The sequence below is a fragment of the Pelodiscus sinensis genome, chromosome 17, assembly GCF_052426305.1.
Source record: "Pelodiscus sinensis isolate ZL-2025 chromosome 17, ASM5242630v1, whole genome shotgun sequence".
Lineage (NCBI taxonomy): Eukaryota > Metazoa > Chordata > Testudines > Trionychidae > Pelodiscus > Pelodiscus sinensis.
In genome coordinates, this window is record NC_143068.1 from 36271960 (window position 1) to 36297791 (window position 25832).

At 70.8% G+C, this 25832-nt stretch overlaps 1 protein-coding gene across 2 annotated transcripts in view; it reads right to left on the reverse strand.

The window, feature by feature from the left end:
- Positions 1-25832, reverse strand: part of CDH22 (cadherin 22) — a 108022-nt gene that overhangs the window by 36412 nt on the left and 45778 nt on the right. For both annotated transcript variants that reach the window (XM_075916202.2, XM_075916203.2), the window contains exons 5-7: positions 9384-9551; positions 5573-5757; positions 4652-4905 (exon numbers count right to left, since the gene is read on the reverse strand). In XM_075916202.2, coding sequence (XP_075772317.2) covers positions 4652-4905; positions 5573-5757; positions 9384-9551 — 607 coding nt within the window. The remainder of the gene's footprint in view (positions 1-4651; positions 4906-5572; positions 5758-9383; positions 9552-25832) is intronic.

Below are 25832 nucleotides of genomic sequence, written 5' to 3' on the forward strand. Positions count from 1 at the left end.
GGCACACCCCAGGCAATTTATTTACACCCAGACAGGTAGGACGTTTTTCCTAATGTCCAGCCAGTTGGACGCCCCTTGCTTCTTGTCCTATCATCAGAGGTCACGGAGAGCAATTCTTCTCCCTCTCCTCGTGACCCTTACGCTAATCGTGTCAACTCTCCCTTTTCTCTTCTCAAGACTAAACCGACCCGTTCTTTCAGTCTCCCCTCCTAGCTCATGTTCTCTCCACCTTTCCTCATTCTCGTTGCTCTTCTCTGGACCCTCCAATTTCTCCGCGTCTTTCCTGGATTGCGGCACCCAGACCTGGATACAACCGTCCACGTGAGGTCCAACCAGAGCGGAGCGGAAGAATGACTTCTCCGGTCTTGCTTAGAACATTCGTGCCTAGTACACCCCAGAATGAGGTTTGCTTTTTTAGCAACAGCCTCACGTTGCTGACTCACATACATCGCGTGATTCACTCTGACCCCTAGATCCCTTTCTGCAGGTCTCTGTCCTAGACAGCCCTTCCCTGTGTTCTGTGTGCGACTGGCTGTTCCTCCCTAAGCGGCGTGCTCTGCATTTGTCCTGGCTGAATTTCACGCTGTTTCCCTCAGGCCATTTCTCCACGTTGGTCTCAGACTTTTTGGCCCGTGGCCCACCTGGCTCAAGGTAAACCTTCCCATGGGCCACCAGTTGCTAATGGAAACTCACCACTAACTACAGAATGGCGCCCGAGCCATTTTGCTAGTGCTGCAGCTGGGGAGAGCGACTCCATTGAAATGATTAAACAGGAAGAGCTTCACCTTTCTCGTATTAGTTTATCAAACGCCATTTTCAATACAGTAAACTATTCATGTATGTCCAGTGCAAAAGGATTCAATGTCTTTTTTGGATCGGGGCCACTCGCCCTCAGAAAAATCAGCTGGGGACCACCAAGTGAGAAACAAAAAAACTTCAAAACCCCCAGCCCACACGGACACACTGTGACGGCGCGTTGGGGTCCCCCGTCTCCTGCACCCCGAAATGGCACAAACAGACTGCCCCAGCCGGTGGAATAGAGGAAGTTTATTGCCTCTCCAGGATACAGCACAGCACAGATGGAATCTGGTCACAGAGCTGGGCTAGGATGCCTCAGGCCCCCCCGGAGCTTCTTCCTGTACATCTCGGGGGTCAGCCCGAACTTGTGCAGCAGGGTCTCCTTGACTCGGTTGTAATCCCCTGGCTGTAGGTCCTCCAGCTGACTGAGCACTCCGGCCGCTTCCTGGCTCAGTGCGGGGATGAGCTCCTGCAGCCAGTCAGCTGGGGGGACCCGTTGCAGTCCACAGGCCCTCTCAAAGGAGCTGAGGAACCCGTCTATGTCACCCACGTCCTTCAGTTGGGCCACCACGAGCCTCTCCAAGCGTCTGGCAGTCCTGGGACCCTGGGGCCCATCCGCACTTGGCGCAGCCGGGGCCCCGCCGGTTCTCCGCTCTGCCATGGCCAACTCATGCTGTCGCTGCCTCTCTCGATCTTGGCGCTCTTTCTCTCGGTCTTGGCGCTCCCTCTCTCGGTCCTGGCGGTCCTTCTCTCGGTCCTCTACTTCCAATTCCCTGATCCGCAGCTGGATCTCCAGCCGCTGCAGCTCCGCTGGGCTGGCCCCTGCCCTAGATGGGCTACGGCTTGCAGGCCTCCCGGGGGACGCTGTCTCATCTCTCCAGTGGGTTCCAGCGCTCCTCCCCCTCTCTGAGCCTGACACACTCTCAGGGGGGGTCTGGCTGCTTCCCCTGAGGACAAGATCCTGGCCCTGTGGCTGGTCATTCTCTTCCAGATGGGCAATCAGCTGGGCCTTGGCTGCTTTCCGCACAGGCAAGCCCGTCTCTCTGCACAGCTTCACCAGCTCTGCCTTCAAGAGTCGGGCGCAGGCCATCTGCCCGCTGGGCCCCTCAGTGCAGACTCACCAGTCTAGTGCTGCAGCGCCCCACAATTCCCAGGAACCGCTTCGCTCAGTCTCCAGCACGCCTGGCTCCAGGGCTCTTGCTTCTACTGCGCCTTGTCACTCGCCACTGGAAGCTCCATCCACGGGGTGCAGTGCATCCCACTTCTGACACCAGTGTGACGGCGCGTTGGGGGTCCCCCGTCTCCTGCACCCCGAAATGGCACAAACAGACTGCACCAGCCGGTGGAATAGAGGAAGTTTATTGCCTCTCCAGGATACAGCACAGCACAGATGTAATCTGGTCCCAGAGCTGGGCTCGGATGCCTCAGGCCCCCTTGAGATGGGGGAGACTGGGCCCCTAAACTCCAGCCCCTTTCCCTAGGCTGTCTCCTCCATGCTCCCAGCCAGCAACTAACCAACACTCTTCCAGCCCTGCCCCCCAGCCAGGGCAGCATTCCACCTTCCTTTGTTCCTCTCCATGGGGGGTGTCTGGCCATACTGGTTGAGAGATCCCTTTGCATAGTGACTCATCCTGTTTTGCTGGGTCGTGGTACCCACGGCAGCCAGTGGGGGTTACCCCAGAGCCAACAGCATAGAAACCAGCCAGGTACCCCCACTACGTCACACACACCTCACTCCTCTGGCACTCCAGCCCCATGGGGCGGGGGAAGGGACAAGGAGGACTGAGGTTCAGGGCTTCCGGAGGCCAGATGAACTCTTCTGGGATTCTGGAGTTAAGTGGGTTTTACCCTCCAGCTCCCAGCCTAGCCCTGGCGCGGGCCCGCCCTCCCCGCTGTGAGTAGCCAGTCCGGTTCCGTTACAGCTGTGTCGGCGTGAGCCACACGTCCCCCCTGCAGCACAGACCCATTCCCCTGACCACAGCCCGCATGAGCGCGCCCGGCGCCCCCGTCCCTACAGCCCGCGTGAGCGCGCCCGGCGCCCCCGTCCCTACAGCCCGCGTGAGCGCGCCCGGCGCCCCCGTCCCTACAGCCCGCGTGAGCGCGCCCGGCGCCCCCGTCCCTACAGCCCACGTGAGCGCGCCCGGCACCCCCGTCCCTACAGCCCGCGTGAGCGCGCCCGGCGCCCCCGTCCCTACAGCCCACGTGAGCGCGCCCGGCGCCCCCGTCCCCACAGGCCGCGTGAGCGCGCCCGGCGCCCCCGTCCCCGTCCCCACAGCCCGCGTGAGCGCGCCCGGCGCCCCCGTCCCTACAGCCCGCGTGAGCGCGCCCGGCGCCCCCATCCCTGCAGCCCGCGTGAGCGCGCCCGGCATCCCCGTCCCTGCAGCCCGCGTGAGCGCGCCCGGCATCCCCGTCCCTGCAGCCCGCGTGAGCGCGCCCGGCATCCCCGTCCCTACAGCCCGCGTGAGCGTGCCCGGCGCCCCCGTCCCTACAGCCCGCGTGAGCGCGCCCGGCGCCCCCGTCCCCACAGGCCGCGTGAGCGCGCCCGGCATCCCCGTCCCTGCAGCCTGCGTGAGCGCGCCCGGCATCCCCGTCCCTACAGCCCGCGTGAGCGCGCCCGGCGCCCCCGTCCCCACAGCCCGCGGCCATCAGCCCGGCTGCACTTGCCGCAGGCTGCCATCTGGGGAGAGGGAGTAATTGGGGGGCTGCAGGAGAGCTTCCACCCCCAGAAGCCCGCAGAGCCAGCCCAGTCCTCCCCATCGGGGGCTCGTACCCCATTCCTCCCTCACCTCCTTCCACTTGCGCGCCCTAGCCCCCCTTCTTATTGATGTACAAAATAAAGATAACGTTTCTTCCAACATTGCCGCGTGAGCGCGCCCGGCATCCCCGTCCCTGCAGCCTGCGTGAGCGCGCCCGGCATCCCCGTCCCTACAGCCCGCGTGGGCGCGCCCGGCGCCCCCGTCCCCACAGCCCGCGTGAGCGCGCTAGATGGACCTTTGGTCTAACCCAGTAGGGCCATTGTAAGCCCAGGGCCCAGTGTCGGGGGTCTCAGTGGACCGCGTGAGCGCGCCCGGCGCCCCCGTCCCTGCAGCCTGCGTGAGCGCGCCCGGCGCCCCCATCCCTGCAGCCTGCGTGAGCGCGCCCGGCGCCCCCGTCCCTGCAGCCCGCGTGAGCGCGCCCGGCACCCCCATCCCTGCAGCCCACAGCCCGTCTGGGCGAGGACTGGGCACACCTAGTGTCACGGAGGGGGGGAGGCCCCAGGCCCTGCACCCCCAGCCGCAGCCAGAAGGGCTCCCAGCCGGCAGGGAGCACAGGGGGTTCTTGAGCCCCAGGGACCCAGCGCAGCGCAGACTGGGCAGCACGAAGCAGAGCAGACAGTGCAGCCCAGCCCGGGAAGAGGGGGACCCAGGGCCCAACCCACATCCCTGCATCCTCCCCCCCATACCCAGCGACTGGTCCCAGCCCTGCAGCTGTTCCTCCCTGGCCACACCCAGCTGGCACCCTGACCACCCACCCCACAGCAGCCGTTCCTCCCTGCAGCTGCCTGGCTGTCATTCACACGGACGCAGGGGCACACCCAATCCTCTTTCTGGGCTCTCCTCTGCCGGTCCTGGCACTCCCATGGCTCATGCCCTCACCTGCCTGCTCCTTGCACCCGGTTCTGTCACTCGCCTGCCCGGCGACTGCCCTGCATCCCCTGCCCCTCGCCTGCCCCTCGCCGGCCGCTCGCCCGCCCACCCCTGCTCCGAGCTGGGCGCTCGCCCGCCCACCCCTGCCCTTTGTCGGCCGCTCGCCCGCACACCCCTGCTCCGAGCCGGGCGCAGGCCGAAACACGCAGCTCGGAGCGAGGTTTTACCGGACAGGGCTGTTTGCAGCGTCGGGGTCCAGCGCCGTGACCACGCCCACCACGGAGCCAACGCCGGCATCCTCCTGCACTTCCATGAGCTGGGAGGGAGGCCGGAACTCTGGGGGCTCGTCCACGTCCAGCACAGAGACCCGCACGATGGTCTGGTCTCGGAACGTGCCCAGGTCCACGAACCGTGGGTCCACGAACTTGTTCAGGGCCTCCACCACCACCGTGTGGAACGCCTGGGCCTCGTAGTCCAGGGGCTGCGCCAACAGGACAGGGTGACCGTCCCTTCCCACCCCAGGGGCACCACTGCCGCTCCTTTGGGTCACACCTGGGCACGGGTGCCAGGGAGGCCAAGGCTGGAGAAGCCCAGAGCTGGAGCTCCTCCTGTGCCCCTGCAAACCTCCTGCAGGGCTCGGGCCGGGGTAGCCGGGGGCTGTCCTGCCCCCTCCCCCCAGGGCTCGGGCCGGGGTAGCTGGGGGCTCTCCTGCCCCCTCCCCACAGGGCTCCGGCCGGGGTAGCCGGGAGCTCTCCTGCCCCCTCCCCACAGGGCTCGGGCCGGGGTAGCCGGGGGCTCTCCTGCCCCCTCCCCACAGGGCTCGGGCCGGGGTAGCCGGGGGCTTTCCTGCCCCCTCCCCACAGGGCTCGGGCCGGGGTAGCTGGGGGCTCTCCTGCCCCCTCCCCACAGGGCTCGGGCCGGGGTAGCTGGGGGCTCTCCTGCCCCCTCCCCACAGGGCTCGGGCCGGGGTAGCTGGCAGCTCCCCTGCCCCCAGCGGTCAGAAGAGGCCTGTGAAGACGCAGGCTCCGCACACAGCGAGTCCCCACTCGGACCCACCAGACCAGGCAGGTCTCACCGAAAGGGAACGGCTCTGTGCCGCACTGAGAGCCCTGCTCCCGCCCCCGCCCCCGGGGCCTCCCTGGGGTTACCTTCTGCACCGTGAGGATCGCCTCCTGGGTGTTGCTGTCTGTGGTGACTTTAAACAGCTGCACCCCCTCCTGTCTGAGCTGGTAGGTCATGTCTGTGTTCTCCCCCACGTCCGAGTCCTCCGCCTTCACTCTCCCGACCACCATGCCCACCGGGGTGCTCTCCGGCACGCTGAACTGGTACATCTCTGCCGAGGGAGAGGGGAGGCCACGGGTCACAGGGCCCCCATCTCCACGCTCCCCACGCTCCCGGGAACACAAGGAGCTGGCTGCGGGGCACCTCCCCTAGGGCGATGCACCAGCCTCCAGGAAGAATACCAACCACCTTCTGGGCATGCCTGCCAGCCCCCCTCCGGGACAAGCCTGCCAGCCCCCCACCGGGGCAAGCCTGCCAGCCCCCCTCCGGGGCACGCCTGCCAGCCCCCCTCCGGGGCACGCCTGCCAGCCCCCCTCCGGGGCACGCCTGCCAGCCCCCCTCCGGGGCACGCCTGCCAGCCCCCCTCCGGGACACGCCTGCCAGCCCCCCTCCGGGGCACGCCTGCCAGCCCCCCTCCGGGGCACGCCTGCCAGCCCCGGTCTGATGCAGCACCACTCCCACATGGAGACTGCAACGCTTTTCCTGTCTCGTTTGCCATGTCCCACGTACGCTGGCAGCCACGCCAGTCTGGGCTTTACTGGGGGCGCTCATGGGGCCCAGCTGGAACCATGGAGGACGCCCCATTCCCAAGTACTGGGCACGACTAAAGAAACTCCCCCCGGGAAGTGGCTGGCGAGAGGCGTTCGGGAGCCCCCCGCTCTCTTGAAGCCTGACGACCCCCAGCCTTCCGGGGCCAAGGTCTCCGGGCGCAGCATTCGCACAGCCCCATCCCCCAGCCGAGCCTGCGGACAGCTCGCTGGCAGGGCTTGTGTCCCCGCACAGGACCAGAGGCGGGTTGCAGGGCTCTGGCCTTGGCTGGGGTAGGGATCCACTCACCCACATGGTGCCCGGGCAGGGCTAGAGCAGCCAGGTACCAAGCGGGCCTGGGACTCATTCCAGCCCACCTCTGAGCGCTGGCGTGGCACCTCCCCTCCTACACCCTGGGCCAGGTGGGCTGGTCTGCCACTGGCACGGGCGTCAGGTGAAAGCCCAGCTGGGGAAGGCAAGACCCAGCCCCACCCCTTCCACCCGAGGCCCCGCCCACCCCTGCCCGATCCTGTCTGGCCACGTGGAGAGCTGAGGCTATCGTAATGTCCCCAGCCCAGTCCCACCGTGGCCCCATCCTCTCCCTGCCAGGCTACTGAGCTGGCCAGCCTTCCCCAGGGCAGCCGGGCTGTCACGTTACCGGATTTTAAGGGGAGCAGCCAGGTCACTGCTGCACCCATGGGGGGTGTTCGCCCCAAAAGTGTTACAAAGGGGTCATGTGAGGTGTCACACAAACGCTCACCTTCCGCTGACTGTGTGTGCTGGTCATGTGATTGGACAATGTCTGTGTGTGGAGTTGTGTACATGGACTGTGGGGACGCTGGGAACTTCTCTGGCTGTGGCTGAGCAGTGGGCCAGGAATGCTCAGCCAATGGCTATGCTAATGAGCGAGGGTCAATGGATCTCTAAATGCCAGAGACACACCTGGCCACTGACCATGTGACCCTCTCCGGCTTGGAAGAGGCCAGGGATGGATAGAAAACGCCCTGTGGCCGACTCCATCTTTGCCTTCAGTTCTGCTCCTGATCCCGGATGCGGCCTCGCAGGGAATCACGAGCTGGAAAGACCTGTGAACCCATCCTGGCATAGGATGTGCACCAAGGACTTTTAAACCAGCAGCTGTAACATCTCTACTAGAGCCTGCATGGAGACTGGGAGATTGGATGCATGTAACGTACGATACTTTACCAGCCTCACGCTCAGGCTTTTCTTTCCCTTAGTAATAAACCTTTAGCTGTAGATTCTAGAGGACTGGCTCAGCGAGATTTGTGGGTAAGATCCTGAGTGTAAATTGACCAGGGATCTGTGGCTGGTTTCTTGGGACTGGAGAACCCGTTTGGGGAAGGTGAGATCAGGTCCTATGACCCCTCACCTGTGCTAGGCCCGGGGCTGTTTGGGGCATGGAGAGAGCTGGGATATCCGAGGGGTTTTGCTCGTGAGGCTTTTGGCTGGCCAGATCGGCAGCTGAAGCGCTCGGTGCGACTGGTTTGTGGCATCTTTGGGAAGGGCCGCCACTCGGGGGCTGTAAGAAGCCCCAAGTTTGAGCAATTCACCCTGAGCGGATGCCCTCAGCAGTGCCCAGACCTGGCCTGGGCCATTACAGGCTGCCACGCCATTGCTCCACCCTTCCCTGGGGACCGGGGGGAGCCGGGCTGCCACGCCGTGGTTCCATCCTTCCCCTGGGGCCAGGGGGAGCCATGATTCCACCCTTCCCCGGGGGCTGGAAGGAGCCGGGCTGCCACACCGTGGTTCCACCCTTCCCCGGGGGCTGGGAGGAGCCGGGCTGCCACGCCGTGGTTCCACCCTTCCCCGGGGGGTGGAAGGAGCCGGGCTGCCACGTCGTGGTTCCACCCTTCCCTGGGGGCTGGAAGGAGCCGGGCTGCCATGCCGTGGTTCCACCCTTCCCCGGGGGCTGGGAGGAGATGAGCTGCCACATCGTGGTTCCACCCTTCCCCGGGGGCTGGAAGGAGCCGGGCTGCCACACCGTGGTTCCACCTTTCCCCGGGGGCTGGAAGGAGCCGGGCTGCCACACCGTGGTTCCACCCTTCCCCAGGGGCCAGGGGGAGCTGGGCTGCCACGCCGTGGTTCCACCCTTCCCCGGGGGCTGGGAGGAGCCGGGCTGCCACGCCGTGGTTCCACCCTTCCCCGGGGGCTGGGAGGAGATGAGCTGCCACGTCGTGGTTCCACCCTTCCCCAGGGGCTGGAAGGAGCCGGGCTGCCACGCCGTGGTTCCACCCTTCCCCGGGGGCTGGGAGGAACCGGGCTGCCACGCCGTGGTTCCACCTTTCCCCGGGGGCTGGAAGGAGCCGGGCTGCCACACCGTGGTTCCACCCTTCCCCAGGGGCCAGGGGGAGCTGGGCTGCCACGCCGTGGTTCCACCCTTCCCTGGGGGCTGGGAGGAGCTGGGCTGCCACGCCATGGTTCCACCCTTCCCTGGGGCTGGGGGGAGCCAGGCTGCCAAGCCGTGGTTCCACCCTTCTCCGGGGGTCAGGGGGAGCTGGGCTGCCACGCCGTGGTTCCACCCTTCCCCGGGGGCCGGGGGGAGCCAGGCTGCCACGCCATGGTTCCACCTTTCCTCAGGGTCTGTGGGGAGCCGGGCTGCCACGCCATGGTTCCACCCTTCCTCAGAGGCAGCTCCAGCCTTCAGCAGTCGGTCGTGTAGGCAGTTCTGGGAAGGCTGTGCCCCCACCCCTTGCCTCCATTCCCGACCACCCACGGCCACGGGAGATGGGGGTAACTCTCCCTCCTGCTGCCCTGCAAGCCCAGGGAGGGGGAGAGAGACAGGGGCTACGCCTGCTCCTGCCAGCTACTGTTCTGCACCCTGACTTCCTCAGCGCATGCACGGGGGGGTGATAAACCCACCAGGCCTGCAGCCCGGGCAGGAGCAGCCAGGGCCAGATCCCCGTTACCACCGCTGCGCTGAGGGATAAGGGAGACCGGCCCGGCCCCTGTGCCATGCAGCCTGCGAGGGCCACGGGAGGGTCTGTCACAACAGCATTGACAGGCTCCCCCAGCCCCGCACAAGGGGCCGTGTCCCGAGGGTCCCTGGAGGCTGCCCCAGGGCCCAGCAGCAGCAGCCCCACAGCCGTGGGCGGCTCCGCACCTGCAGGGAAGAGAAGGAGGGACACTTACTTTGAGGGAACCGCGGGGGGTTGTCGTTGACGTCCGTGATCACAATGGTGACGGTGGTGGAGCCGGACAAGCCGCCCAGCTGCCCCGCCATGTCCGTGGCTCGGATCACCACTTCATACCGGTCCTGCGTTTCCCTGTCCAGATTGGCCACGGCCGTCCGGATCACACCTGCAAAAGGCCACAGGGGGCAGCGAGCGTGAGCCATGGAGCACCCGTCTGACTGCCCCTGCCCTGGCAGTTGGCAGGGGGGCTCCAGGCCAGGCTCGGGGCCAGAGCATGGCCACAAGGCAGGGCCCCCCCCCCCCCCCCGCCAGCAGGATGCAGCCTCTCCCCCTCCCCCCAGGCTTGCAGCTCGGAAGAGGCTGCAACAGGGACAGGCGCGGAGCTGGAGAGCCTGCACTCCCCTGTCCGGCTGACAGGACCAATTATCCCCGCTCACCTGCATGGGGCGTGGTGAAGCCGTGGCCAGGGTGGCTCCTCTGAGCAGCCCCCAGCTCTCGCGGCCAGGCACAATTTCTCCCACCTCCCCGGACGCTGTCCCCTCAGCTCTGCCAGAAAGGCCTTTCTCCAGCGGGCGGGGCAATGCCCCATGGCCCCCCTCGCAGGTTTGGGCCCAGCCCCCCCGGCACCCCATGGCTGCAGCCTCCCACGTGCAAAGCCCCCCCGTGAGCGGAGCTGCCAGAGCCGCCTGGACGGGCTGCGGCCATTCCCGCGGGGAAGGGGGTGCACGAGGCGGGGGGCTTGTCCCCACAGCCACCCTGCCACGCCCAGGGCTGCGTTTGCATTCTTAACGAGCACAGGAAGATACAAGGCGGGAGCCCTCTGAGGTGGGCGGGGCAGCCAGGGCCCGGCTCCAGAGCAGGCTGCTCCCCGGGGCGCTGGAGCCAGCCAGCCACGCGGCTCCGAACGCGACACCGTTAGTCGGGGGGAAGCCCATCGCGTTCCCATGGCAGCCATTGCGGGGATTGAAGGGGCAGGAAGGGTTTAATAACGAAATCGACTCGTCAGCACAAGAGCACCGGGCTGCGACGGAGACGAGTCCCAGCGCTCAGCACACGAGTCAGGGTTGCACGGAGCCACTTCATGGGCCGCGCCCCACTACAGCCCCGGCAGCGCGGCCCCGCCAGCCCCACGCGGCGCGGCACCCGGCCCCGCCAGCCCCCCACAGCGTGGTACCCGGCCCCGCCAGCCCCCCACAGCGCGGCACCCGGCCCCGCCAGCCCCACACGGCGCGGTACCCGGACCCACCCCACACAGTGCGGTACCCGGCCCCGCCCCACACAGCGCGGCACCCGGCCCCGCCAGCCCCCCACAGCGCGGCACCCGGCCCCGCCCGCCCCCCACAGCGCGGCATCCGGCCCAGCCAGCCCCACACAGCGCGGTACCCGGCCCAGCCAGCCCCACACAGCGCGGTACCCGGCCCAGCCAGCCCCACACAGCGCGGTACCCGGACCCACCCCACACAGCGCGGTACCCAGCCCCGCCCCACACAGCGCGGCATCCGGCCCCGCCAGCCCCCCACAGCGTGGTACCCGGCCCCGCCAGCCCCACACGGCGCGGCACCCGGCCCCGCCAGCCCCACACGGCGCGGTACCCGGACCCACCCCACACAGTGCGGTACCCGGCCCCGCCCCACACAGCGCGGCACCCGGCCCCGCCCCACACAGCGCGGCACCCGGCCCCGCCCCACACAGCGCGGCACCCGGCCCCGCCAGCCCCCCACAGCGCGGCACCCGGCCCCGCCCCCCACAGCGCGGCACCCGGCCCAGCCAGCCCCACACAGCGCGGTACCCGGACCCACCCCACACAGCGCGGTACCCAGCCCCGCCCCACACAGCGTGGCACCCGGGCCTCACAGCCCCCGACAGTGCGGTACCCGGCCCTGATCCACACAGCGCGGCGCCCGGCCCCGACAGCCCCACACAGCACGGTACCCGGCCCAGCACCACAAAGCGCAGTACCTGGCCCAGCCCCTCACAGCGCGGTACCCGGCCCCAACAGCCCCAAACAGCGCGGAACCTGGCCCCAAAACCTCCACAAAGCGAAGCGCCCAGCCCCACACAGCGCGGTACCCAGCCCTGACAGCCCCACATAGCAAGGTACCTGGAACCAAGAGCTCCAAACAGCGCGGTACCCGGCCCAGCCCCACACAGCGCGGCACCCGGCCCCGACAGCCCCAAACAGCATGGAACCTGGCCCAGCCCCACACAACGCAGTACCTGGCCCAGCCCCTCACAGCGCAGTACCCGGCCCCAACAGCCCCAAACAGCATGGAACCTGGCCCAGCCCCACACAGCGCAGCACCCGGCCCTGACAGCCCCACACAGAGCAGCACACGGCCCAGTCAGCCCCACACAGCACAGCACCCGGCCCTGCCAGCCCCACATAGCACGGTACCCGGCCCCACCAGCCCCACATAGCAAGGTACCTGGAACCAAGAACTCCAAACAGCGCGGTACCTGGCCCCCACAGCGCGGTACCCGGCCCCGACAGCCCCCCGCTGCGCGGCGCTCGGCCCCCCAAACCACACAGCGCCGTACCCGGCCCAGCCCAACAGAGCGCGATATCCGGCCCCGACAGCCCCCCACAGCGCAGTACCCAGCCAAGCCCCCCACAGCGCGGCACCCAACCCAGACCCACACAGAGAAGTACCTGGCCCCGACAGCCCCACACAGCGCGGCACCCGGCCCCGCCAGCCCCACACAGCGCGGCACCCGGCCCCACTAGCCCCCACAGCGCGGCACCCGGCCCCGCCAGCCCCCCACAGCGCGGCACCCGGACCCACCCCACACAGCGCGGTACCTAGCCCCGCCCCACACAGCGTGGCACCCGGGCCTCAGCCCCCCACAGTGCAGTACCCGGCCCTGACCCACACAGCGCGGCGCCCGGCCCCGACAGCCCCACACAGCACGGTACCCGGCCCAGCACCAAAAAGCGCAGTACCTGGCCCAGCCCCTCACAGCGCGGTACCCGGCCCCAACAGTCCCAAACAGCGTGGTACCTGTCCCAGCCCCACACAGCGCGGTATCCGGCCCAGCCCCACACAGTGTGGCGCCTGGCCCTCACAGCCCCCCACAGTGCGGTACCCGGCCCAGCCCCAAACAGCACGGTACCTGGCCCAGCCCCTCACAGCACGGTACCTGGCCCCAACAGCCCCACACAGAGCAGTACCCGGCCCAGCCCCACACAGCGCGGTACCCGGCCCAGCCCCTCACAGCGCGGTACCCGGCCCCAACAGCCCCAAACAGCGTGGAACCTGGCCCAGCCCCACACAGCGCAGCGCCTGGCCCCAAAACCTCCACAAAGCGCAGCGCCCAGCCCCACACAGCGCGGTACCCGGCCCAGCCCCTCACAGCGCGGTACCCGGCCCCAACAGCCCCAAACAGCGCGGTACCTGGCCCAGCCCCACACAGCGCGGTACCTGGCCCAGCCCCTCACAGCACGGTACCTGGCCCCAACAGCCCCAAACAGCGTGGTACCTGGCCCAGCCCCACACAGCGCGGTACCCGGCCCAGCCCCTCACAGCGCGGTACCCGGCCCCAACAGCCCCAAACAGCGCGGTACCTGGCCCAGCCCCACACAGCGCGGCACCCGGCCCCGACAGCCTCCGGCAGTGCGGCACACGGCCCCACCAGCCCCACATAACACGGTACCTGGAACCGAGAGCTCCACACAGAGCGGCGCCCGGCCCAGCCACATGCAACACGGCACCCGGCCTCGACAGCCCCACACAGCGCGGTACCTGGCCCCCACAGCCCCACACAGCGCGGTACCCGGCCCCGACAGCCCCCCACAGTGCGACCCGCGGCCCCGACAGCCCCAAACAGCGCGGTACCTGGCCCCCACAGCCCCACACAGCGCGGTACCTGGCCCCCACAGCCCCACACAGTGCGACCCGCGGCCCCGACAGCCCCAAACAGCGCTGTACCCGGCCCAGCCCCAAACAGCGTGGCGCCCGGGCGTCACAGCCCCCACAGCGCGGCACCCGGCCCCGACAGCCCCAAACAGCGCAGCACCCAGCCCCGATAGCTTCCAGGCAGTGCGGCACACGGTCCCGACAGCCCCACACAGCACGGAACCCGGCCCCGCCAGCCCCACAGAGCACGGCACCCGGCCCCGCCAGCCCCACACAGCACGGAACCCGGCCCCGCCAGCCCCACAGAGCACGGCACCCAGCCCCGCCAGCCCCACACAGCACGGAACCCGGCCCCGCCAGCCCCACACAGCACGGCACCCGGCCCCGCCAGCCCCACACAGCACGGAACCCGGCCACGCCAGCCCCACACAGCACGGCACCCGGCCCCGCCAGCCCCACACAGCACGGCACCCGGCCCCGCCAGCCCCACACAGCACGGCACCCGGCCCCGCCAGCCCCACACAGCACGGCACCCGGCCCCGCCAGCCCCACACAGAGCAGCACACGGCCCAGCCAGTCCCACACAGCGCGACACCCGGACCCGCCAGCCCCATACAGCACAGCACAGCACAGCACAGCACCCGGCCCGGCCAGCCCCACACAGGGCAGCACACAGCCCGGCCAGCCCCACACAGGGCAGCACACAGCCCGGCCAGCCCCACACAGGGCAGCACACGGCCAAGCCAGCCCCACGCGGCGCGACACCCGGCCCCGCCAGCCTCACACAGCACAGCACAGCACCCGGCCCGGCCAGCCCCACACAGGGCAGCACACGGCCCGGCCAGCCCCACACAGGGCAGCACACGGCCCAGCCAGTCCCACACAGCGCGACACCCGGCCCCGCCAGCCCCACACAGCACGGCACCCGGCCCCGCCAGCCCCACACAGCACGGCACCCGGCCCCGCCAGCCCCACACAGCACGGCACCCGGCCCCGCCAGCCCCACACAGCACAGCACAGCACCCAGCCCGGCCAGCCCCACACAGGGCAGCACACGGCCCGGCCAGCCCCACACAGGGCAGCACACGGCCAAGCCAGCCCCACGCGGCGCGGCACCCGGCCCTGACAGCCCCACACAGAGAAGTACCCAGCCCCGACAGCCCCACATAGATCGGCGCTCAGCCCCCACAGCCTCACACAGTGCGGTTGTGACGTAGTGGGGGTACCTGGCTGGTTTCTATGCTGCTGGCTCTGGGGGAACCCCCACTGGCTGCTGTGGGTACCACGACCCAGCAAAACAGGATGAGTCACTATGCAAACCAGTGGCCAGACACCCCCCATGGAGAGGAACAAAGGAAGGTGGAATGCTGCCTTGGCTGGGGGGCAGGGCTGGAAGGGAGGGAGTTGGTGGCTGGCTGTCGGAGGGCATGGAGGAGAGCCTAGGGGAAGGGGCTGGAGTTTAGGGGCCCAGTCTCCCCCATCTCAAGGGGGCCTGAGGCATCCTAGCCCAGTTCCTGTAACCAGATTACATCTGTGCTGCGCTGTGCTGGAGGAGCAATAAACCACCCTCAATTCCACTGGCTGGTGCAGTCTGTTTGTGCCATTTCGGGGTGCAGGAGACGGGGAACCCCCAACGCGCCGTCACAGCGGTACCTGCCCAAGCCCCACACAGCGCAGTACCCGGCCCTGACAGCCCCACACAGCGCGGCGCCCGGCCCCGAAACCTCCACACAGCACGGTACCCAGCCCCCACAGCCCCACACAGCGCCGTAACCGGCCTAGCCCCACACAGCGTGGTACCCGGCCCTGACAGCCCCACACAGCACAGTACCCAGCCCTGACAGCCTCCGGCAGTGCGGCACCCAGTCCCGACAGCCCCACGCAGAGCACCACACGGCCCCGACAGCCCCACACGGCACGGCACCCGGCCCCGACATCCCCACACAGAGCGGCGCCCGGCCCCGATAGCTCCAAACAGCGCGGTACCTGGCACAGCCCCACACAGCGCGGTACCTGGCCCCGACAGCCCCCCACTGTGAGACCCCCGGCCCCGACAGCCCCACGCAGAGCACCACACGGCCCCGACAGCCCCACACAGCACGGCACCCGGCCCCGACATCCCCACACAGAGCGGCGCCCGGCCCCGATAGCTCCAAACAGCGCGGTACCTGGCCCAGCCCCACACAGCGCGGTACCCGGCCCCGACAGCCCCCCACTGTGAGACCCCCGGCCCCGACAGCCCCACACAGCGTGCCACCCGGCCCCCAAAGACCCCCAAAGCACGGTCCTCGGTGCCCACAGCCCCTCACAGCGCCATACCCGGCCCTGACAGCCCCCCACAGCGCGGTACCCAGCCCCCAAAACCGCCACAGCGCCGTACCTAGCCCAGCCCCACAGAGCACTATATCCGGGCCCGACAGCCCCCCACAGCGCGGCGCCCGGCCCTGCCAGCCCCACGCAGCACAGCGCCTGGCCCCGAGTGCCCCACAGAGCATGGCGCCCGGCCCAGCCAGCCCCACACAGCGCGGCACCCGGCCCCAACAGCTTCACACAGCGCAGCCCCCGGCCCCCCAAAGCCCCACACCCAGCCCCGACAGCCCCACACAGTGCAGCACCCGACCCAGCCAGCCCCACACAGCGCGCCACCCGGCCCTGAGAGCCCCACGCAGAGTGGCGCCCGACCCAGCCAGCCCCACACAGCGCGGCACCCGGCCCTGAGAGCCCCACGCAGAGTGGCGCCCGACCCAGCCAGCCCCACACAGCGCGGCACCCGGCCCTGAGAGCCCCACGCAGAGTGGCGCCTGACCCAGCCAGCCCCACACAGCGCGGCACCCGGCCCTGAGAGCCCCACGCAGAGTGGCGCCCGGCCCTGACAGCCCCGGGCAGCATGGCGCATGGCCCAACAAGCCCCACACAGCGTGGCACCCTGCCCCGACAGCCCCACACAGCGCGGCACCCTGCCCAGACAGCCCCACACAGCACGGTACCTGGCCCAGCCCCCCACAGCACAGCACACGGCCCCGACAGCCCCACACAGCACGGTACCTGGCCCTGACAGCCCCACACAGCACAGCACCCGGCCCCAACAGCCCCACACAGCACGGTACCTGGCCCTGACAGCCCCACACAGCACGGTACCTGGCCCAGCCCCCCACAGCACAGCACCCGGCCCCGACAGCCCCACACAGCACGGTACCTGGCCCTGACAGCCCCACACAGCACAGCACACGGCCCCTACAGCCCCACACAGCACGGTACCTGGCCCAGCCCCCCACAGCACAGCACCCGGCCCCGACAGCCCCACACAGCACGGCACCTGGCCCCGACAGCCCCACACAGCACGGTACCTGGCCCAGCCCCCCACAGCACAGCACACGGCCCCTACAGCCCCACACAGCACGGCACCCAGCCCCGACAGCCCCACACAGCACGGCCCCCGGCCCCGACAGCCCCACACAGCGCGGCACCCGGCCCCGACAGCCCCACACAGCACAGCACCCGGCCCGGCCAGCCCCACACAGCGCGGCGCCCGGCCCTGAGAGCCCCACGCAGAGTGGCGCCCGGCCCTGACAGCCCCGGGCAGCGTGGCGCATGGCCCAACAAGCCCCACACAGCGTGGCACCCTGCCCCGACAGCCCCACACAGCGCGGCGCCCAGATCCGACAGCACCACACAGCGCGGCACCCTGCCCAGACAGCCCCACACAGCACGGTACCTGGCCCTGACAGCCCCACACAGCGCGGTACCTGGCTCTGACAGCCCCACACAGCACGGTACCTGGCCCTGACAGCCCCACACAGCACGGTACCTGGCCCTGACAGCCCCACACAGCGCGGTACCTGGCCCTGACAGCCCCACACAGCGCGGTACCTGGCCCCGACAGCCCCACACAGCACGGTACCTGGCCCTGACAGCCCCACACAGCGCGGTACCTGGCCCTGACAGCCCCACACAGCGCGGTACCTGGCCCTGACAACCCCACACAGCACGGTACCTGGCCCTGACAGCCCCACACAGCACGGTACCTGGCCCCGACAGCAACACAGAGCACGGTACCTGGCCCTGACAGCCCCACACAGCACGGCACTCGGCCCCGACAGCCCCACACAGCGCAGCATCTGGCTCTGTCATCCCAACACAGAGTGGCGCCCGGCCCAGCCAACCCCACACAGCGCAGCGCCCGGCCCCAACAGCTTCACACAGTGCAGCCCCCGGCCCCCACAGTCCCACAGCCAGCCCCGACAGCCCCACACAGTGCAGCACCCGACCCAGCCAGCCCCACACAGTGCAGCACCCGACCCAGCCAGCCCCACACAGTGCAGCACCCGACCCTAAGAGCCGCACGCAGAGTGGCGCCCAGCCCTGACAGCCCCGGGCAGCGTAGCGCACGGCCCAAGCAGCCCCACACAGCGTGGCACCCTGCCCCGACAGCCCCACACAGCACGGTACCCGGCCCCGACAGCCCCACACAGCGCAGCACACGGGCCACTGACACCCCTGAGAGCCCCACACAGCGCGGTATCCGGCCCATCCAGTTCCACACACCTTGGCACCCGGCCCGGCCAGCCCCCCACAGCGCGGCACCCGGCCCGGCCAGCCCCACACAGCGCGGCACCCGGCCCGGCCAGCCCCATATAGCACGGCACCCGGCCCGGCCAGCCCCACACAGCATGGCACCCGGCCCCGACAGCCCCACACAGCACGGTACCTGGCTCTGCCATCCCCACACAGAGCGGCGCCCGGCCCAGCCAGCCCCACACAGCACGGTACCCGGCCCCGCCAGCCCCACACAGCACGGCACCCGGCCCCGCCAGCCCCACACAGCACAGCACCCGGCCCCGCCAGCCCCACACAGCACGGCACCCGGCCCCGCCAGCCCCACACAGCACGGCACCCAGCCCCGCCAGCTCCACACAGCGCAGCACCCGGCCAGGCCAGCCCCACACAGAGCAGCACACGGCCCAGCCAGCCCCACACGGCGCGGCACCCGGCCCTGACAGCCCCACACAGCACGGCACCCGGCCCCGCCAGCCCCACACAGCACGGCACCCAGCCCCGCCAGCTCCACACAGCGCAGCACACGGCCCAGCCAGCCCCACACGGCGCGGCACCCGGCCCTGACAGCCCCACACAGAGAAGTACCTGGCCCCGACAGCCCCCCACAGTGCGACCCGCGGCCCCGCCAGCCCCACACAGCACGGCGCCCGGCCCCAAAACCTCCACACAGCGCGGTACCCAGCCCACACAGTGCCGTAACCGGCCCTGACAGCCCCACACAGAGCGGCGCCCGGCCCCGACAGCCCCACACAGCGTGCCACCCGGCCCCCACATACCCTGAAAGCACGGTCCTCGGTCCCCACCGCCCCTCACAGCGCCGTACCTGGCCCCGACAGCCCCCCACAGCGCGGTACCCAGCCCCCAAAACCGCCACAGCGCCGTACCTGGCCCAGCCCCACAGAGCGCGATATCCGGGCCCGACAGCCCCCCACAGCGCGGAGCCCGGCCCCGACAGCCCCACACAGCGTGGGAACCGGCCCAGCCCCACGCAGCACAGCGCCCGGCCCCAAGTACCCCACACAGCACGGCGCCCGGCCCAGCCAGCCCCACACTGCGCGGCACCCGGCCCCAACAGCTTCATACAGCGCAGCCCCCGGCCCCCCGACAGCCCCACACAGTGCAGCACCCGACCCAGCCAACCCCACACAGTGCAGCACCCGACCCAGCCAGCCCCACACAGTGCAGCACCCGGATCCGACAGCCCCACACAGCACGGTACCTGGCCCTGACAGCCCCACACAGCACGGTACCTGGCCCTGACAGCCCCACACAGCATGGCACCCGGCCCCGACAGCCCCACACAGCACGGTACCTGGCTCTGCCATCCCCACACAGAGCGGCGCCCGGCCCAGCCAGCCCCACAGCCAGCCCCGACAGCCCCACACAGTGCAGCACCCGACCCAGCCAGCCCCACACAGTGCAGCACCTGACCCAGCCAGCCCCACACAGTGCGGCGCCCGGCCCTGAGAGCCCCACACAGAGTGGCGCCCGGCCCTGACAGCCCCGGGCAGCGTAGCGCACGGCCCAACCAGCCCCACACAGCGCGGCGCCCGGATCCGACAGCACCACACAGCGCGGCACCCGGCCCTGACAGCCCCACACAGCACGGTACCTGGCCCAGCCCCCCACAGCACAGCACACGGCCCCTACAGCCCCCCACAGCACGGAACCTGGCCCTGACAGCCCCACACAGCACGGCACCCGGCCCCGACAACCCCACACAGCACGGTACCTGGCCCTGACAGCCCCACACAGCACGGTACCTGGCCCAGCCCCCCACAGCACAGCACACGGCCCCTACAGCCCCACACAGCACGGAACCTGGCCCTGACAGCCCCACACAGCACGGCACCCGGCCCCGACAACCCCACACAGCACGGTACCTGGCCCTGACAGCCCCACACAGCACGGAACCTGGCCCTGACAGCCCCACACAGCACAGCACAGTACCTGGCTCCAACAGTTCCACACAACGCGGCACCCGGCCCAGCCCCACACAGCACGGTACCTGGCCCTGACAGCCCCACACAGCACAGTACCCGGCTCCGACAGTTCCACACAGCACGGCACCCGGCCCCGACAGCCCCACACAGCACAGCACAGTACCTGGCTCCAACAGTTCCACACAACGCGGCACCCGGCCCAGCCCCACACAGCACGGAACCTGGCCCTGACAGCCCCACACAGCACGGTACCTGGCCCTGACAGCCCCACACAGCACGGAACCTGGCCCTGACAGCCCCACACAGCACGGAACCTGGCCCTGACAGCCCCACACAGCACGGCACCCGGCCCCGACAGCCCCACACAGCACAGCACAGTACCTGGCTCCAACAGTTCCACACAACGCGGCACCCGGCCCAGCCCCACACAGCACGGTACCGAGCCCAGCTAGCCGCACGCAGCGCGGCGCCCGGCCCCGCAAGCCCCACACAGCGCGGCGCCCGGCCCCCACAGCCCCACTCCTGGCCCCCACAACTCCACAGAGCTTGGTACCTGGCACCAACAGCCCCTCTCAGCGCGGTACCTGGCCCCGACAGCCCCAGACAGCGCAGTACCCGGCCCAGCCAGCCCCACACAGCGCGGCGCCCGGCCCACTGACAGCCCCACACAGCCGTCCCCTGATACACAGCTCTTTCTACGATCTGTGCTGGTTCAGCTGGCAGCTGTGGGCAGGCCGGCTGCAGGGATCCCTGGGCCAAGGAAGGATGGAGGGGACAGGCCGGCCCCTCCCGCCAACAGCAGGAAGCTCTGGTTCCTGAGCCGTGGCAGAGGAACCCGACATGGCCACCCACCGTAGGAACACCGGCCCCGGGGCCTGGCCAGCACAGCCAACGCCTGCCGGCGAGGGGGAAGATAAATCCAGCAGCCAGGGTCAGCTAACCTGACAGGCCCCTGCACCCAGCCCTGGGGCGACAGGCCCTCGCCCGCAGGCTGAGCACGGCTCCCCAGCAGGAGCCGGCCTATGCAGGGCACTCTCAGGCCGTGCCCCACAGCCCCTGGCAGAAGTGCCTGGGGTGGCAAAACCAAAGCAGGACCAGTTCTCGGCAGGCACATGGCTCCCAGGACACTTGCGCTCCATGCTTCCAGCTGAGGGGCCAGGCGGAGACCCCGCCCCGGCGCTCTGCCAAGAGGCAGGAATGGCCAGAGCCGCCCCACACACTCGCCAGGCCTGTAGCAAGCTCAGGCTGGGGCCCGCGTGCTGCGAGCCACTGGCCTGCTCAGCCTCCGCCGGCCGGTCCCTCTTGGGGGGCACCAGGCGCCGTGTGGAGCCTCTGCTGCGCCGGGGGGCCATCACTGCCTCCACAGCCCCGCCCCTGCCGTGCTGCAGCCCCGCCCCCTGCCCCGCCTCATCCCGCAGCCCCGCCCCCTGCCCCGCCTCATCCCGCAGCCCCGCCCCCTGCTCCGCCTCATCCCCCAGCCCCCGCCCCCTGCCCCATCACTGCCTACACAGCCCCGCCCCTGCCGTGCTGCAGCCCCGCCCCCTGCCCCGCCTCATCCCGCAGCCCCGCCCCCTGCTCCGCCTCATCTCCCAGCCCCCGCCCCCTGCCCCATCACTGCCTCCAGAGCCCCGCCCCTGCCGTGCTGCAGCCCCGCCCCCTGCTCCGCCTCATTCCCCAGCCCCCGCCCCCTGCCCCATAACTGCCTCCACAGCCCCGCCCCTGCCGTGCTGCAGCCCCGCCCCCTGCCCCGCCTCATCCCGCAGCCCCGCCCTCTGCTCCGCCTCATTCCCCAGTCCCCGCCCCCTGCCCCATCACTGCCTCCACAGCCCCGCCCCTGCCGTGCTGCAGCCCCGCCCCCTGCCCCGCCTCATCCCGCAGCCCCGCCCCCTGCTCCACCTCATCCCCCAGCCCCCGCCCCCTGCCCCATCACTGCCTCCACAGCCCCGCCCCTGCCGTGCTGCAGCCCCGCCCCCTGCCCCGCCTCATCCCGCAGCCCCGCCCCCTGCTCCGCCTCATCCCCCAGCCCCCGCCCCCTGCCCCATCACTGCCTCCAGAGCCCCGCCCCTGCCGTGCTGCAGCCCCGCCCCCTGCTCCGCCTCATTCCCCAGCCCCCGCCCCCTGCCCCATCACTGCCTCCACAGCCCCGCCCCTGCCGTGCTGCAGCCCCGCCCCCTGCCCCGCCTCATCCCGCAGCCCCGCCCTCTGCTCCGCCTCATTCCCCAGTCCCCGCCCCCTGCCCCATCACTGCCCCCACAGCCCTGCCCATGCCGTGCTGCAGCCCCGCCCCCTGCCCCGCCTCATCCCGCAGCCCCGCCCCCTTCCCCACCTCATCCCCCAGCCCCCGCCCCACCTCATCCCCCAGCCCCCGCCCCGTGCCCCATCACTGCCTCCACAGCCCTGCCCATGCCGTGCTGCAGCCCCGCCCCCTGCCCCGCCTCATCCCGCAGCCCCGCCCCCTCCCCACCTCATCCCCCCGCCCCCTGCCCCGCCTCATCCCGCAGCCCCGCCCTCTGCTCCGCCTCATTCCCCAGTCCCCGCCCCCTGCCCCATCACTGCCCCCACAGCCCTGCCCCTGCTGTGCTGCAGCCCCACCCCCTGCCCCGCCTCATCCCACAGCCCCGCCCCGCCTCATCCCACAGCCCCGCCCCCTGCCCGGCCTCATTCCCCAGTCCCCGCCCCCTGCCCCATCACTGCCCCCCACAGCCCTGCCCCTGCCGTGCTGCAGCCCCACCCCCTGCCCCGCCTCATCCCACAGCCCCGCCCCGCCTCATCCCACAGCCCCGCCCCCTGCCCCACCTCATCCCCCAGCCCCCGCCCCCTGCCCTGCCTCAGTCCGCAGCCCCACCCTCTGCCTCAGCCCCGTCCCCTGCCCCGCCTCAGCCTGCAGCTGCGCCCCCGCCGCAGCCCGTAGCCCAGCCCCCTGCTCTCCCACTAGGCCTCACAACCCTGCCATCTGCAAGATGGAAATGGGCAGGGGCACCAAGCACGCCCCTCGTGTGAACTCCCTGTGCACACACCCGTGCGCGCCCCCAAACACTCCCACAAGCGTATTCTCACGCCGGGCAGAGAAAAGCCGCCTGTGGCGAGCGGGAGTCTGGCGGTGCCGGCCTGTCCGGGCGAGGGGCAGGTCGAAGCGAGACGGGCGAACCGGACGGTTCATTCACTCGTACTGCGGGACACAGGCCGCGGGGCCCTGGCCCGTCCAGCATCACTCCCTCTTCCCTCCCGGACTCAGCCGCGTGTCCCGGCCTGCCTGAGGGGTGGAGCAGCTGCCGCTGTTCCTTTGCTGACTACTCGAGGCCATTTCCGTGTGAGCTGCACTCGGGGCCGGGTGAGCACAGCGCAGCCGTACGGGCACCTCGCTGCTCGGGGCACAGGCAGGAAAGGAGCTGCCCTGGGCCCCGACAACAGGGGCTGTTGCATCCACGTCCTGCCCCCTCCCGCCCCCGCCCTGCTCCCTCCCGCCCCGCGTCCTGCTCCCTCCCGCCCGGCGTCCTGCTCCCTCCCGCCCCGCGTCCTGCTCCCTCCCATGCATCCCCGTCCTGCTCCCTCCCGCCCCGCGTCCTGCTCTCTCCCATGCATCCCCGTCCTGCTCCCTCCCGCCCCGCGTCCTGCTCCCTCCCATGCATCCCCGTCCTGCTCCCTCCCGCCCCGCGTCCTGCTCCCTCCCATGCATCCCCGTCCTGCTCCCTCCCGCCCCGCGTCCTGCTCCCTCCCGCCCCGCATCCTGCCCTCTCCCGCCCCGCGTCCTGCTCCCTCCCGCCCCGCGTCCTGCTCCCTCCCGCCCGGCGTCCTGCTCCCTCCCGCCCCCATCCTGCTCCCTCCCGCCCCGCGTCCTGCTCCCTCCCATGCATCCCCGTCCTGCTCCCTCCCGCCCCGCGTCCTGCTCTCTCCCATGCATCCCCGTCCTGCTCCCTCCCGCCCCGCGTCCTGCTCCCTCCCATGCATCCCCGTCCTGCTCCCTCCCGCCCCGCGTCCTGCTCCCTCCCGCCCCGCATCCTGCCCTCTCCCGCCCCGCGTCCTGCTCCCTCCCGCCCCGCGTCCTGCTCCCTCCCATGCATCCCCGTCCTGCTCTCTCCCGCCCCCGTCCTGCTCCCTCCCGCCCCGCGTCCTGCTCCCTCCCATGCATCCCCGTCCTGCTCCCTCCCGCCCCGCGTCCTGCTCCCTCCCGCCCCCGTCCTGCTCCCTCCCGCCCCGCGTCCTGCTCCCTCCCGCCCCCGTCCTGCCCCCTCCCGCCCGGCGTCCTGCTCCCTCCCGCCCCGCGTCCTGCTCCCTCCCATGCATCCCCGTCCTGCTCCCTCCCGCCCCGCGTCCTGCTCCCTCCCGCCCCCGTCCTGCCCCCTCCCGCCCGGCGTCCTGCTCCCTCCCATGCATCCCCGTCCTGCTCCCTCCCATGCATCCCCGTCCTGCTCCCTCCCGCCCCGCGTCCTGCTCCCTCCCGCCCCGCGTCCTGCTCCCTCCCATGCATCCCCGTCCTGCTCCCTCCCGCCCCGCGTCCTGCTCCCTCCCATGCATCCCCGTCCTGCTCTCTCCCGCCCCGCGTCCTGCTCTCTCCCGCCCCGCGTCCTGCTCCCTCCCGCCCCGCGTCCTGCTCCCTCCCATGCATCCCCGCCCTGCTCTCTCCCGCCCCGCGTCCTGCTCTCTCCCGCCCCGCGTCCTGCTCCCTCCCATGCATCCCCGTCCTGCTCTCTCCCGCCCCGCGTCCTGCCCTCTCCCGCCCCGCGTCCTGCCCTCTCCCGCCCCGCATCCTGCTCCCTCCCATGCATCCCCGTCCTGCCCTCTCCCGCCCCGCATCCTGCCCTCTCCCGCCCCCGTCCTGCCCTCTCCCGCCCCCGTCCTGCTCTCTCCCATGCATCCCCGTCCTGCCCTCTCCCGCCCCGCGTCCTGCCCTCTCCCGCCCCGCGTCCTGCCCTCTCCCGCCCCCGCCCTGCTCCCTCCCACCCCGCGTCCTGCTCCCTCCCGCCCCGCGTCCTGCTCCCTCCCGCCCCGCGTCCTGCTCCCTCCCATGCATCCCCGTCCTGCTCTCTCCCGCCCCGCGTCCTGCTCTCTCCCGCCCCGCGTCCTGCTCCCTCCCGCCCCGCGTCCTGCTCCCTCCCATGCATCCCCGTCCTGCTCCCTCCCATGCATCCCCGTCCTGCTCTCTCCCGCCCGGCGTCCTGCTCTCTCCCGCCCCCGTCCTGCTCTCTCCCATGCGCCCCCGTCCTGCTCTCTCCCAGGCGCCCCCGTCCTGCTCTCTCCCAGGCGCCCCCGTCCTGCCCTCTCCCGCCCCCGTCCTGCTCTCTCCCATGCGCCCCCGTCCTGCTCTCTCCAGCCCCCGTCCTGCCCTCTCCCATGCGCCCCCGTCCTGCTCTCTCCCGCCCCCGTCCTGCCCTCTCCCGCCCCCGTCCTGCTCTCTCCCGCCCCCGTCCTGCTCTCTCCCATGCGCCCCCGTCCTGCTCTCTCCCATGCGCCCCCGTCCTGCTCTCTCCAGCCCGCGTCCTGCCCTCTCCCGCCCCCGTCCTGCTCTCTCCCGCCCCCGTCCTGCTCTCTCCCGCCCCCGTCCTGCTCTCTCCCGCCCCCGTCCTGCTCTCTCCCATGCATCCACGTCCTGCTCTCTCCCATGCATCCACGTCCTGCTCTCTTCCATGCGCCCCCATCCTGCTCTCTCCAGCCCGCGTCCTGCTCTCTCCAGCCCCCGTCCTGCTCTCTCCCGCCCCCGTCCTGCTCTCTCCCGCCCCCGTCCTGCTCTCTCCCGCCCCCGTCCTGCTCTCTCCCGCCCCCGTCCTGCTCTCTCCCATGCGCCCCCGTCCTGCTCTCTCCCATGCGCCCCCGTCCTGCTCTCTCCCATGCGCCCCCGTCCTGCTCTCTCCCATGCGCCCCCGTCCTGCTCTCTCCCATGCGCCCCCGTCCTGCTCTCTCCAGCCCGCGTCCTGCCCTCTCCAGCCCGCGTCCTGCCCTCTCCCGCCCCCGTCCTGCCCTCTCCCGCCCCCGTCCTGCCCTCTCCCGCCCCCGTCCTGCCCTCTCCAGCCCCCGTCCTGCTCTCTCCAGCCCCCGTCCTGCCCTCTCCAGCCCCCGTCCTGCTCTCTCCCGCCCCCGTCCTGCTCTCTCCCGCCC